Here is a 15755-nt window from a genome sequence, read left to right on the forward strand (position 1 = left end):
ATTTAAAATCCTGTGGTTTGAAATGCTCACAAGGACATGTTTACATAGACAAAGACTTATTAAAATATTTGTAATGCTTCCTGACCTTGGAGCACAACACACTTTGATTCACATGGATAGAACAATAGAGAGTCGCTTTTCTGCTATATTAACCCTTTCCTTATAATACAATCTCAGATAAAAGGTACAAAAGCTATCAATGCAACAAGACCCTTTCAGAAGGGGAAAATAAGGTACAAAGATGAATCTAGAGACAGCTTGTGTAGCTTTTTTTTCTGAGAGTGTAGTGTATTATTTGGGTTAACTTTTCATAGTCTGATATTTACTAGCAGGAGCTAGATTTAGTTTTTTGTTTTTTATAAAATGTTTGTTTTTCTTTTCATATTTTGCTTCATTTCAACCTGTTTATCTCTATCAATAGCAGTGATAGCAGTGTTGCACATCATCATAATAATAATAATAATTCCTTATACTTTCAATGCCATTTTAATTGTTGGAGAAAACTGGTTAATTTTAAGCTTATGCGCTATTTTCATTTCTATTTTCACGTGGCAAAGGACTATTATACATCGATGACACGTCGGTGTCTCTTAAATGATTCATGTGACTGCGTGTTCTTATCCTACGAAGACACTTCTCTTAATTATTCACAACAGCATGTGTTGATTTGCTATGACAGACGACCCAGACTGAGATTGTGTAAATGAACTGAGAGAATCGTTAATGGATTGAAGAAGAGTGTTTGTTTTTTTCTTTGTAATAAGAGTTTGACACAAACACGATTCAGTAGTTGAATGCATGTTGTGTTCTGGAGGTGTTTTGTGATTTGCTTTGACCTCAAACCGTTGACATCATATAAAGAGAAAATCATGTTTCTCTTGGCAGGGTTTCCAGGTGCTGGTTGAGACCGAGTGGTTAGACTTCGGTCACAAGTTCGCAGACCGCTGTGGTCACGGAGAAAACGCGGAGGACTTGAACGAGAGATGTCCTGTGTTCCTGCAGTGGTTAGACTGTGTGCACCAGCTCCACAGACAATTCCCATGCTCCTTTGAGTTCAACGAAGCCTTTCTGGTGGGTGCAAGTTAATATTAAACATGTTTCTTGTGCTTTAAATACAAGCTGTTAACTTCTTCTGAGTTCTTTTGGTTTTGTGTGTTCAGGTGAAGCTAGTGCAACACACGTACTCGTGTCTGTTCGGGACGTTCCTGTGTAACAGCGGGAAGGAGAGAGAGGACAGACACATCCAGGAAAGAACCTGCTCCGTTTGGTCCCTCCTCAGAGCAGCCAACCGCTCCTTCAGAAACATGCTGTACTCCTCTCATTCAGAGACCGTACGTCTTTTACTCATTCCTCTCCTACAATCATTTACTCACAAGAGGTTATATGAGGTTTCAACTGATAGGTTTTCAGTAGCTGATTCCAGTGTTCAAAGAGCAGATTGAAAGGATTTTGATGACTGTTAAAATTTTTATTACATGTAGTTGCGCAATTAATATGTTTTCAAAACTGCATGTGCATTCATTACTCCAGTCTTCAGTGTCACACGATCATTCAGAAATCAGCTGATTTTTAATGCCCCTTTGTTAAATAAAAGTATTAATTTCTGTAAAAAAAAAAAAAGAAATCTTACTGACCCCAGACTTTTGTATGGTAGTGTATAATATAATTAGAAAAGATAAACATTTATTATAATACAATGAAGTATAAATGTTTTTTTAAAATAATGTTTACCAATATTTGGCATGGCCCAAGCTAGTCATGACTGATTCCATTCATTGCAATGTTTTCCTTTTCGGCTGCCTTTGCCTTACAGTCCATACCTGTGTTTTGTAATCGTTTGGTTTTGACCCTTGTAAACATGAAGAGAGGTGTTTACTGGCTTCAGAGCTCATGCTTGCATTCCTCTCGAATCCTCCAGAGACCTGGAGCTGCCCTGTCCTTTCACTTCCTCTCTTTTGGCTAGTTCACACCGACCCAACAGAAAGTTTTGTTCTTGTTTTTTGGGGTTATTGTGACCCTGTTGGTGGGCAGTGTTATTTTAGGATCATTCGTATATTTTTTACTATGTATTAATATTTTGAATTTAGTTTTTACTTTTTAAATCCATTTTCAGTTTCAGTTTTTTTATTTTTTTATTAGTGTTTTTGTTTTTGTCTAATTTTTATTTCAGTTTTACTTCTGTTTTTTACATTTCATAGTTAAACAATTTTAGTATTTATTTTTTAGTATTAGTGGCTTATATTTCAAATAATGTAAAAGTTTTTTTAAAAGCAATATTTGCAGGTCTGTGTGAAAATGATGACATCTTTCTGTGTATATAGCCTCTATTTTTGTGCAAGGCTTTTAGTTTTTATGCCTCAAAGTTTCAGTTGTTCTTTGATTCACAGGTGATAAAACATTGTATCTTGTTCTGTGCCTTTTCTTTTTTTATTTCTGCTTTGACTGGATCAACTGAACTAAAAACCTAATCCTAAAATCCTCTCTTTTTTTATTACCTGGGCAATTTGTTGCAAAATGAAACCAATATCAATCAACAAATTATATTCTATCTCTGCTGTCTGTACTAGGTGCTTCATCCTGTGTGTCATGTACGCAATCTCATGTTGTGGACAGCAGTTTACCTTCCCAGCTCTTCACCCACGACCCCTTCAGATGACTCCTGTGCCCCCTACCCAGCACCTGGTGCCAACCCTGAGGACCAGCCCCTCGGCAGGTAACTGGTTAATGCAAAACAGCTCTCGGTTTGTGTTTTAATCTGAAATACTTCACTCTTAAGTCTGGAAAACCCTCTTTTGCAAAGACCTTGTTTACTGTGTTCAGAACAACCTGAATGTCTGGTAGTGTATACATTTTAAAAGATGTATAGTGTCTTTACAGCCTTTACAGAAGTAAAATTATATGTAAATGGAGTTTTATACTGACCTGAACATTTTTAAGGCATTTAGTCTTCATAAATGAAGTCATGAGCTTGGTTCCATCTTGACTTGTGCCCATAGGCGTCCTAAAACCCGCTCGTTCGATAACCTGCCCAGCGCTTGTGAAGTGGGAAACCCGCTGACCTCCAATCGACGTTCCAGCGACCCCAGTTTGAATGAGAAATGGCAGGACCATCGCAGGTCTCTGGAGCTCAACATCGGGACAGGAGCTGACGGTGCTACATCTCCAGACTCAGATGAGAGGGTCAACGGACAAACTGTGGTGGGGCTTATGGGAACATTGCCCAATGGGGGCACAGAGAATGGGGACGGGCTCGGGGATGTCAGGTTGCCAATGGTGGACGGCGTCGGTGAGGCAGAGCTAACAGTTGGTGTGGCTGCGGGCCAAATGGAGAACATTCTCCAGGAAGCTACAAAAGACGAATCGCCACCAGAAAGCCACAGAGACACAAAGGCAGACCACACTAACAAAACCTCCGCTCTAAACGGAGAGAGTAATGATGGTGCATGTCCACAGGAGGGCAGTGTTGAGGCACAACTAACTGCTGATGCTCAGGAGAGCAGAGCTAAAAGCCTTGGAGATGCAAATGTCAGTGGACATTTTTCAGAAGACGGTATTCCTTCTGAAGCATCATCTGCTCTCAGCCAGGAAAACTCGGGAAGCCCAGACTTAGAAGAAGTAGCTGAGAAACATGCGATACCAGAATACAATCCTTCTCGTAACACGAATAATATCCCTCCTAATGGCCTCAGGACTGTGAGTAACAGCCATGGGCGAGAAACCATTGAGCGGCAGAAACGTCTTTCTCTTTTGGAGAGCTCCACAGAGACGCTTACGGAGGACTTGGGCGTTCGGCCTGAGAGTCTGGGACCTTTAAGCATTCCACCTCCTCTTAAAACCCTTGCCGAATCATCGTGCCTCAAACAGGGTCTTCATGCCGACCCCAGGACTTTAAACAACACCCCTAAATGTCCATCTGTCAGTGCCTTTCCTCCCATCATTGATGTCCTCGATCCGGTGTGCAACGGAGACTCCCCCGACCCCGAGCCCTCCACACCACAATGGGTGCCACGCACGAACGGGGAACGGGCAACGCTCAGCCGACAGGTGTCTCTCGCCAGCTGTGGCTCGCTGACCCTCCAAGCACGGGGCGCCTGCTCCCACCATCGCTGCCTGCACTTAGGGTTTCTGGGCCGGCCGAGCTTCAGTCCCCCAGAACCCCCTTCGGCCCGGAGCCATCTGGACGATGACGGGTTGACCCTGCACACAGACGCAGTGCAGCAGCGGCTGCGGCAGATCGAAGCCGGTCACCAGCTGGAGGTGGAAGCTCTGAAGAGACAGGTACAGGAGCTCTGGAGCCGTCTGGAGAGCCACCAGGCCGCTGGGATGCTGCGACTCAACGGAGACATGGGTGATGAAGTGGTGAGCAGTACACACTCGGAGAGCAAGATCATTTATAATAATTATACAATAAAACCCGCTAAATACAGAGGAAGGGATATCACGACATTATACATGGAATATATAACTTTAAAATAAAAACGAAATCACCTAATGCATAGCATTCTAATCTACATTAGTGCTTTCAAATGATTAATCGTATCCAAAATAAACGTTTTTGCTTGCTTAATAAATGTACACACTTCACACACATATATTATGTATATATATAAATATACACACATACAGTATATATTTTGAAAATATTTACGTATATAAATTTATATGATTATTTTAGATGATATATTTAATATATAAACATAGCTTTTTTCTTAAATATATACATGCATGTGTTTGTCTTTATATTAACAATTAATGTACACAGTACACACACATATTATGTATCCAAAAACTTGGATGAGATTAATCATCTGACACCACTGTTCTATACATATACCTACATGCAGATGTTTTAGGCATGTTTGATGGTAAGAGACTTTTTCTCATCTTTCTGTCAGACCTCAATCACAGACTCCGACTTTAACCTGGAGCACAACTGTCTGTCCCGCTGCAGCACTGAACTCTTCTCTGAGGCCAGCTGGGAGCAGGTGGACAAGCAGGACACTGAGGTACACGCTATTATTAGGATAGAGAGACAGAATGCAAGGTACTCTATTACTCAGAAGTTTGAGGCCGGTACGATTTCGTAAAATATTTTCTAAAAGAAGACGCTTTTGCTCACCAAGGCTGCATTTATTTGATTAAGAATACCGTAAATCAGTAATATTGAGAATATAATAATATTATTTTTTATATATTTTAAGATGTAATTTATTCCTGTGATGCACAGCTGAATTTTCAGCAGCTTTACTCCAGTCTTCATGATCTTCAGAAATCATTCTAATATACTGATTTGCTGCTCAAGAAACATTTCTGATTATTCACAATGTTTAAAACGTGATAACCGTGACACACTTTTTCTGCTATTTTTGAGAAAAAGTTCAAAAGAACAGCATTATTTGTAACATTATAAATGTCTTATCAATTAATGCATTCTTTCTGAATAAAAGTGTTAATTTATTTATAGTCTATGTAATTGTTTGGGAACTATAGTAAGATATTTCTTCAGATTTTAAAGAAAACATGACATTAAATGTGACCATGTTTCATTAATAAAACCCTTCTGCTCTTACTGTGAGTGATTCCTCAGTGCACGTTATTTTAAAGACATAGATTAAACAGTGTTCACTCAAAGAAGTCATCACATTGCTTTAAGTTCAATGCAATATGAATGCGGTCTTGTGTTGTCTGTAAGGTCTTTTATTGATTCTCTCTCTGTTTTTTATTGTCACAGGTGACCCGGTGGTACCCGGATCATCTGGCCGCTCAGTGCTACGGCTGTGAGAGAGGATTCTGGCTGGCCACTAGAAGACATCACTGCAGGTAAGACAACATCACAAACACACACCTCCACAGTCTCCTCTTTTTCGGGTCAGATGCATAAGTTTTGACTCTCTTTCTTGACATCTCTGCAAAACCTCCTTTTTCTCCCTCTCTAAAATTCCTCTGCTTTCAGTCAGTCAGTAAACAGAAACAGAGTTTGATGGTCGAGCCGTAACTCATTCCAGCTGCAGTTGTAAACACAGCAGATTAAACAAACCACCCGTGTCAGGACTAGTGCACACTGCCCAGTGAGTAAACAGCTAAACGCTCTCGAGTCAACATACAGGAACAGCAGAAATTGATGAGATGAAATATGCTTTCCTATTAAAGTTGTGCATAGTTTCGGTTTTAGCAGCAGTGGGCTAATGAGCCGCGTAGGGTCTACATAGGCGTCCTGATTGAGATGGAAGCTCACACAGGACTGATTGGGGACGCTCCACCTAGGCAGCAACTTCATGAGACATGCACACCACACAAATAGAGAAGTGCACGATGGATTGCAAAAGAGTCTGACATTAGCATGTTGCAATACTGCTGACATGATAGATTAAATAAACATAAATGCACACAAATATTTAAAACTCAACTCCTGTAGATTTGTATGCACTATTTTCAGTAGAGAATATTTTTGTCGTCCTTTTTTTTTTTTTTTTTCTGCCGTTTTGGCCGTCATGCAATCTGATTGTACCCCTAATGCTGTCTAGTTAGAAATCTCCCTAGGTTTTAAAGTTGATTTTTCCTCCTGTACCACAGAGGCAAGGAGCGTGTGGAAGAGGTTTGGTGAGAATTGCCCTCTCTGTGTCCTTCTCATGCTCTTGTACGTCCTGTAAACCCTGCATCGCTTCAGAGTGACCTAACCCTCCTCTCTTCTCCTCCGTCTCTTCACGGGCTTTCTCTATTATCGTTTAAGAGGAGGAATGTTTCTTCAGCAGCAAATCAGCATATAATAAGAAAGATTTCTGAAAGATCATGTGACACTGATCCGAGGCCGGAGAAATGATGCTGAAAAATCAGCTTTGCATCACAGGAATAAACTACATTTTAGAATATATTCAAATAGAAAACAGTTATTTTAAATTGTAATAATATTTCATAGTGTTATTGTATTTTCGATCAAATAAATGCAGCCTTGGTGAGCATAAAAAAAAACTTTAATCTAAAAACTAAAACTTTATTAGCACATCAGGAAAAAAAAATAGTATATCAAAGAGTACATAAAAGTGTAAAATATGAACGCATGAAGTCTCTTTAAAATGTTAGTCAGTGTTTCTTGGACCCAAACCGGTCATAATTCAGCTTTTCATAACTATTTTCCACACTCTCTCTGATCTTGTAGACCTTTAAGATTATTTTCCATATGTGAAAGACTTGTGTTATAATCAGTTAATCTCCTTGCATGTGAAATGAGTGAATACTGAGCAGGTTTGGTATGTAAATAAGGGTCATATGTTAATGTTCCTGACATCAGTAACCGTGAGGATCTGTAAATACCCATCCAGTATTTCTAAGAGCTTCATAAAAGCCAGATAATCTGTTTTCAGTCATATGGCTCAAACGGAGGTTATGGAGATTCATGTGAGTCTCTTTTCTCTCTGCATGTGTGTGACGGTAATGTGTGAAGGGCTGCATGTTTGTGTGTGTGTTCTGTTCTGTTCTCTTCTCATTCGTTTGGGATTAATTCGATGTTTTCTTGCAGTAAATCTGCATGGGCTGTGTTTCGTCCAGAGCTGAAGAAGCCCCTCCCACACTTGACACTTTAACACTGTTATTTCCTGTTTAGGGACATGAAGAACTTGAACTCTTTTAATATGTTTTGTATAATGTTTTGTGTAAAATGTGTGTTGATTAAAGTTGTCGATTAAAAAAATAGTGATCAATTTGATTTCTGATTATGGAATAAATGTATAATAAATATGAGTTTATACATGACAATTATTGTTTTTATTTCATTTTAAAATGTAGTTCAATCAGTGTTAATGTATTAAGATGCATTAAGATTTTGTTATAAAAAATACTTTTTATTTAAAAATGCAGTTCAGTTCATTCAGTTTTAATGAATTCAAGTCTTATTTTGTATTATTATTAAATAAAATGTAAATAATTGTTTTTTATTTCAAAATGTAATGCTTTCTATTTTAATGCAATTAAAACATGTTGTATGTTATTTATTACTATTATTAAATGAAAAATATTATTAGTATTAAATTAAATAATAATTTTTAATGCATTCAGTTTTAGTAAATTTATGAATTATTCTGTTATTATGAAAATAATATAAAAGATATAGTAATACGAATTGTTTTAATAATGCATATAATGTATTATTATATAACTTATTATTAAATTAATGAATATATATATATATATATATATATATATATATATATTAGTGCTATCAAAAGATTAATAGTATCAGTGTGTACTGCGTATCTTCAGAATCAGAAAGCACATACAAGGAATTTGTTTAGTGACATAAGATTCCAGTACAGAGACAACAACAACACACAGGCAAAGATAGGTTGTGCTATAGATGATAATGGAATATATGCTTGGATGGAGGTGGTAACAAATAAACAAAGATATTGCACATTTTTATTGCATAAGTGTGGAACATTTAACGGTTCATGAGGTAGATTGCCTGGGGGAAGAACTGTTCTTGTGCCTGGCCGTCCTGGTATCTGTGGCTCTGACGTAAAAGTTGAAAAAGGGTATAACTTGGATGTGAGGGATCCAGAATGATTCTCTGAGCTCTTATCCTCACTCTTGATGTATACAGTTCTTGAAAGGTCCGAATCATTCTTTGCAGTATTCTGAGTAGAACTATTTCAGCAGCTCCTGTGGCAGCTGGTGAAGGAAGTCCAACCTTTGTTGGGCCTTTTTAACAGTGGAGTCAATGTGATTGTCCCACTTCAGGTCCTGAGAGATGGAATCTGAATGACTCCACTGCAGCCACAGTGCTGTCTATGATGGGGAGTTGGGGGAGTGCAGGGGGGTTCACTATCATCTCCACTGTTCTGAGCGTGTTCAGCTCCAGGTTGTTAAGACTGAACCAGACAGCCAGCTCTTTAACCTCCTGTCTGTAAGCAGACTTGTCACCGTCCTGGATAAGACAGATGACCATAGTGTCATCTGCAAACTTCAGGAGCTTGACAGAAGGGTCTTTAGAGGTGCAGTCGTTGGTGTACAGGGAGAAGAGCAGTGGGGAGAGAACAGATCCCTGAGGGGCACCACTGTTGGTGCAGCGGCTGTTTGACATGAATTTCCCCAGTCTCACTAACTGTTGCCTATCTGTCAGAAAGCTGGTGATCCACTGATAGATAGAGCTAGGAACAGAGCTGGGTCCGTTTGGTCTGGAGGGCTATTGGGATGATGGTGTTGACAACCGAACTAAAGTCTACAGACAGAATCCTCAAAGAAGTCCCTGTTTTGTCCAGATGTTGCAGGATGAAGTGCAGTCCCATGTTGACAGCATCATTCATGGACATGCAGGGGGTCCAGTAAGGGTCCAGTGATGTCCTTCAGATAAGCCAGAACTAGTTTTTCAAACGCCTCATGATGACAGGTTTTCCTGAACACCTGGCGCACATCATCCTCTCTGATTTGAAGAGCAGGTGTTAACGGTTGTAACACCTCCAGGTGTAACACGTAACATCTTTATTATGTATATATAAATACACACATGCATGTATATATTTAAGAAAAATGTTACGTTTATATATTTAATATATTTATATATTGTATCATTTATATGAATATAAATATATACACATTTTTTTTTTAATAATATGGTGTATGTGTGGTCTTTATATAGACATAAGAAATATACACCGTACACACAAATTATGTAAACAAAAACTTTTGTGATTGATTGACAGCACTAATGTAGGGGAATATTTAGGGGTTATTACTCTTTTTGTTCTTCACAGTTTCATAATGAAGTGCATTCAGTTCTAAACCTTTCCAGATCCGTTTTTTCAGGAAATAAATGTTTTTTGATATGTAATGTATTCTAGGCTTCCCGAGTTCTTTATATAGGCACTAATAAATATATTCTTTCTATTTTCCTTTCTGAACTCTTTCTCTTCTTCCTCCTATTCTCCTGTCCTGACATCTGCAGGAATTGTGGGAATGTGTTCTGTGGCAGCTGTTGCGATCAGAAGATCCCGGTGCCAAGCCAGCAGTTGTTTGAGCCCAGTCGCGTGTGCAAGTGGTGTTTCAGCAGCCTGCAGCCTCCCGCTCCGCCTCTGAGCACCGAGCTGGACAAACCCATCACCGCCAGCTCCAACTGATCCCAGACCAGACGCTCCAGAGACTGTTGTGTGGCTTCTTTCCCACCCTGAAAGGGAATCGTGTATATATGGTATGATGAGGAAGAGGAGGCTTAGCACTTTCAGAAGAGACGCTTGAGAGCTCGTCTTCATTTGCGATGAAACTTGTCCTGTACCTGCTGCATAGAGGGAAGCTTTCTCCGACGGACGGTGTGTGCAAAAGTAGGATTTCTTCCCTCCTCATCTCACAAAGATAGATCATCAGAAAGGTGCTGCTGGGACGACACCACAGGTCCCAGTTTTGTTTTTGGGTTCTCATCTCTTTCGCAGGCTTTTTGGTTTCTCTTTGACGTGATTCTGACTCTCGAACGCATCCAGTTTCCCAGTTAACTCCAGACTCTTGTTAGTTTCTTCCTCAGATTGAAAGCATTCTCCCTCTTGCTAATATCGCTAGACGGGCCGATAGATGGCGCTCTTGTTTTTCTGATCTGCTGTGTGGACGTTGGCTGACGTTCTCACTAGTGCATTTTTTTTGTAACATAAATGAGATAATATATTAGAATGAGACGTATAGCATTTAAGATGAGAAATTGTATAGAATTCTTAAATAGTGGCTCACTAAATTAGTCACCAAATATAAGTTGTTGTTTTTCCCCAGTTGTAGCCATTCGGGGGTTTTCTTTTTAATGTATTTCTCATGTTTCTCCAAGCGACGCTGAACAGATGAATGGAATGGAGATGTTGAGAGAGATGTTGTATGTGATATGCTGCAGTAGGGCCCCTTTTGATTTGTTTTTCCACCCAACACTTATTTATTATCAGGTTTATTTCATTTGAATTGTGTGTTCAATCCTGACACCACAGGATAATCAGTGTTGATGGGTTTGACCTTTGACCTCACTGAAGATGAAGCCCCTTCCTCACACACACAAGGCACAAACCACAATCAAAGTCTCTTTTGTTTTGCTTCCCATTTTATTGGCTTTTTTGAGCTTCATCCAGAAAATTCCTTCAAGCAGTTCACCTGATAACATATTTAATATTTACTCACCCTTATGTTGTTTTTTCCTCTCAAAAGGAGGATTTAGGAGGCTCTTTATGCTGTTCTTTTCCATACAATGACAGTGACTGTAAGTGTTTGTGTATTTTGGAACTTGATGGATGTGATGGCAATGAAAAAGAGCAACATAAATCTTGAAAGCTCCTGTAAATGGCAAGAGGGTGAGTAATAAATAGCGTATAAATTTTTTGCGGTGAACTATAACCTTGTCCTGGGTCTCGCCAGTGACGTGAGGGTTCAGACTCGTGATGATGGGTGTTAATACCTAAAGCTGGTGACATCTGCTCCTCTCTGTTTCCAATGTCTGCGGTGGGACAGCTTTTGCATTAACGCCAATCCATGAATGTGACTTTTTTTTTGTTTTCCAGAAAGAGTAAATTCCATGGGTTTATATTTTGCACATTGGTAATCATCAGAAATACACTGTCGCAGATTTCTGTAAGAATAAAACAAAGTGGAATTCCAAACTGAAGTGAATGCTGGACTCATTTCACTGATGTATGACATAAGGTGGTGTTAGCGCAGCGGATAAGACACATGCCTTTGGTGTGAGAGACCCGGGTTCGAATCCACTGTGAGATGCTAATGTGTCCCCGAGCAAGACACTGAACTAGTTATTTTTTTTTATATATATATATTTTCAGTAATTGAACACATTCAAGCTTAACTGGAGGTAAACAAAAAATACTGAATCTCTTTTTACTAGTTTTACGTACAATTTTTAGTTTTTAAATATTGCACTTTATTTATATTCAACATAAATTTTTATTTTGTTAACTTGTGATTTAATTAACTTTTAATTAACCCATTATTTTGGGGCGGCAGTGGCTCAGTGGTTCATGTAGGTTGTCTACAAACCGGAAGGTTGGTGGTTCGATCCCTGGCTCCAAGTGTCGAGGTGTCCTTGAGCAAGACACCTAACCCCAGCTGCTCCGGAAGCGCTGGATGGCACCTTAAATAGCTGACACCGCTGTGTATGAATGAACGGGTGAATGTGAGGCAAATTGTAAAGCGCTGGGTGGTCTGTTGAAAGCACTATATAAATGCAGTCCATTTACCAATTATTTTAATGGTTTAGAATTTATTTTGTAATCATTTTATAATTGTATTAATTCATTTCATTTATTTTGAACGGTAAACATCAGCAAAAATAAATGAATTAATAAAATTATAAAATGATTACAAAAATTCTAAACTATTAGAATAATCAAGTTTGAATAGTGACGTGAGGGTTCAGAGTTGTGATGATGGATATATAATATATATATATATGGGTTTAACATCCATCATAACAACTCTGAAATCTTATAAAATGTCTGTTAATTTGTGCAGTCATTTGCCATGTCTTGGTAATTTAAAGACCAAAAAAGTAAATCGTGCATGATACAAATGAATAGCACATGGTTTGGGTTATGAAAGGGGTTCTCTTTTTAATCAAGTGAGAAATTAGACCAAAAAGCAATTTCTCAAAGTCAAAGGCAGTGCATCAACATCCCAGCAGTCACGAAGTACACTAATGATTCCCTTTTACCTGACTGACATTCTGTAGCATTACCTTAAGATGCTCTTTTCCTATTTACTCACATGCAAAAACAACATCAAGAGAACAACTGTTCTAAAGGAATTCTCAAGGAACAGTAAACAGAAGCAAAAATGAATCAATACAATTATAAAATGATTACAAAATAAAGTCTAAACTATTACATTAATCAAAAAATAAATCTTAAATTTATAACGTTATAGATTGAATTCTGCTTCTCCAGCTCTGACGTCACTCCTTCACATTAGAGACTGGCTTTTATTTTATTATTAATTTTATCTCTAATCTGCCAAATGTTAGCATTTCCAAACCTTTTGGATGGTCTTACCGTTTGCTCTGCTCCGCTGTCATGTCCCACGATCTGAATCGGTAATGAACGAAAGCGCGCGAATCACGATTGGTGCTGATCACGTGCTCCAGTTCTGACAGACCACAAGAACGACTCGAAGCCAGGAGAACTAGGTATGGCTCATACTTTAATAGTGTTTATTATAGCTTCATTTCTTTATACAAAAAGAAAGTTCAAGGTAAGCAGCCTTGTTAGTTGAAAAACATCGATTATCAATATTAAGGTAGTAGTACATGACGGGACGTCCCAAAACCAAGTCAGAATTTACTCATGCGTTTGATATGATCACTCAGGCGTTTGCTTACAATTATCCATGAACTCAAAATGCCTCTGAGCCGTTTTCATATTCCACGCGGAACGACAGAAGATCTTCCACAAACCCTGAGGGCTACCGGACATTATTTCACGTCACAGCTGAACAGGACGTCCGTTAACGGATAAGCAGCAGAAATTTCCAGAAGAGCCCCGAGGAACCGTTGCTGTGTGCGCGTGTGTCGACGAAAGCTTCGTTATTTCCGACGAAAATACGATAAGTTCACTTGAACATCACAAGGACACTTGTAGCGAGAACATGACGTGTCTCTTTAAAAAGATTTACAAGCTCAGACTCTATTAGCATAAAAATATACAATGTGCAGTAGGTTCGGTAGTGTCAGTCAAATAGAGCTTAAAAAACTGGACAAATTTAAGAGCAGCCGAATTGACTGTTTACCACATTAGCATACAACATACATTGAAATAAAACCTTTTCTGTACTTTTCTGTAGGAAACCCATTTCAACTGTCTATACAAACATTTTAATAGCATAAAAAATAGACTTCGTAGCTTCATCAGTCAAGTTCCGTTCAGCTATAAAAATTTAAATCACTATATTTACAAAGTGCTAGTCACGTGATTAAGTTGAAGGAATATTCTGAGTTAAATGTACAACATTTGTGGTGTGGTGTCAGTTACCACAGATCTTGATTTCAACTAAACAAAAAAAATGGTGGTTTCAGGAAAACACAATAGAAGTACATTTTTAATATGAGATGCAATTGCTTACTAACCTCATCAGTGCTGGTCAAGGTCAGTAAATTGATCATTTTCACACGGGGATAATACAATGAGCCCGTTTACATGAACGAAACACAACCTAAACTAGTCCTACCACTAAGTGGATGATTAAGACCAATATATATATATATATATATATATATATATATATATATATATATATTTTAATGAAGAACTTGTGAAAAAGAAAAAAAAAAATCCGTGTTTAGAAAAGAAATTCTGTAAAAACCTTTAGGGCCCTTACATAGTCAACGCGAGAAACGAGCAAGCAATGCGAGCGACGCGCTCGCTTTCATAGTCTAAACAGTGGACGCAAGCGTCACGGGCAATGCGTGTATGCAATACACCGCTCACGCAACAGGGGGTAGTAGAGTCGGGTGATATTAGTAGAGTCGGGTCGCGTGATATTCAGATCACAATGGCATTCTGTTGCTGATTTTACATCAGCGGCAACAAAGGCAACACAGAGATAAATGTGGATGAATACGTATAAGTTCGCATAATTTTTCCTCTTCGCCCGCCATTGTATTCAAACCTTCTTCTTCTGTAAACACAATATACTTGAATTAATGTACAATACTTGCAATGTCGTCCCCACCGACAACGCATAGTATTGCGTGCATCGGCGCGACAAGTATCAAAAACTAGGACGACACATTTGGCTACGCACTGACGCATAATGGCGGCCGAAGCGTAACGATGCGTAGCCTCGGGGACGCGCATGCGTACAGATGCGTTGACTATGAAACAGCCCTTAGAATTTAGATAGGAATGACACCGTAAAATTGCTGCTGAAGACTGAAAACTCAATTTGAGAAAATGTCTAGTGTATTATAATTGAAATCTACTGATACTTATTATGGAAGAATATTCAGGGCAATTTTCAAAAGCAATTGCAAATTGTATATTCAGTTACATTTCCATGCGGACACATGCATTGTGACATAATCCAAATGCAATTACAAATCTTGCATTACTGTTTGCATTTTCACTTTACGCACAGTGAAAAGTCCATTTGTCTTACGAGTTATGAGCCTGTCATATTTAAACGGCAATATTAATTAACAAATTTGCTTTTTCACTCTGTCTGCATCGTGCATGTAACCTGCCAACCTTGTGTAGGCTACTTACTGTATTCCGATAAATTAAATTGTGCTTTGAAATGTCTCCTTATAATTGCATTTGGATTATGTCGCAATTTATGCATCCACATATGGAAATCACAATTTGCAATTCTTTTTTTTTTTTAATTGCCCCGATTATTCCTCCATACTAATAGATAAAGTGCATAAAAATAAATAAACAAAAATTGGATCATTTCACTAAATGAAGTTAAAATTGGCCAAAATCTTGCCGTACTGAACCCAGGATATTCCTTCAAAGTGTCTTCCCCAAAAAAATCGCATTGTTTTTCTTTACATTGGACCTTCATGAATGGGTTACAGCATGAACAGAGTGTACAACATCAGCACAATGTCCCAGACTCTGGGGCTGCGAGTGAATAACATTGCTCTGTTCACGGTTACAGGCATGAGATGATATAGTTCAGAGTTTTACGAAGCACCTGTTAAAAGGGCAAGTCCATCCACGCGGGAGGTGGACGATGGCTCTTACGTCATCCCTCCGGGACGCTTTCAGACTGAAGACTGGTCCCAAACCTAC

At 38.7% G+C, this 15755-nt stretch overlaps 2 protein-coding genes across 11 annotated transcripts in view; one reads left to right on the forward strand and one right to left on the reverse strand.

The window, feature by feature from the left end:
- mtmr3 (myotubularin related protein 3) overlaps positions 1 to 11615 on the forward strand; it is a 34810-nt gene extending 23195 nt beyond the window's left edge. For 2 of the 9 annotated variants that reach the window (XM_026268995.1, XM_026268996.1), the window contains 8 exons: positions 886 to 1071; positions 1161 to 1331; positions 2568 to 2713; positions 2997 to 4359; positions 4896 to 5006; positions 5732 to 5820; positions 6574 to 6600; positions 9938 to 11615. In XM_026268995.1, coding sequence (XP_026124780.1) covers positions 886 to 1071; positions 1161 to 1331; positions 2568 to 2713; positions 2997 to 4359; positions 4896 to 5006; positions 5732 to 5820; positions 6574 to 6600; positions 9938 to 10109 — 2265 coding nt within the window. In that variant the 3' untranslated portion in view covers positions 10110 to 11615. Of the gene's footprint in view, positions 1 to 885; positions 1072 to 1160; positions 1332 to 2567; positions 2714 to 2996; positions 4360 to 4895; positions 5007 to 5731; positions 5821 to 5953; positions 6503 to 6573; positions 6638 to 7516; positions 7750 to 9937 lie in introns of those variants that run through there. The other 7 variants (XR_003292597.1, XM_026269001.1, XM_026268999.1 and 4 more) reach the window with 7 other exon arrangements.
- A 3107-nt stretch (positions 11616 to 14722) lies between these two features.
- The window catches only part of citb (citron rho-interacting serine/threonine kinase b), a 63388-nt gene continuing 62355 nt past the window's right edge, over positions 14723 to 15755 (reverse strand). For both annotated transcript variants that reach the window (XM_026269008.1, XM_026269010.1), the window contains exon 40: positions 14723 to 15751. In XM_026269008.1, the coding sequence (XP_026124793.1) occupies positions 15728 to 15751 (24 nt within the window). In that variant the 3' untranslated portion in view covers positions 14723 to 15727. The remainder of the gene's footprint in view (positions 15752 to 15755) is intronic.

Source organism: Carassius auratus, chromosome 8 (genome assembly GCF_003368295.1).
Source record: "Carassius auratus strain Wakin chromosome 8, ASM336829v1, whole genome shotgun sequence".
Classification (NCBI taxonomy): domain Eukaryota; kingdom Metazoa; phylum Chordata; class Actinopteri; order Cypriniformes; family Cyprinidae; genus Carassius; species Carassius auratus.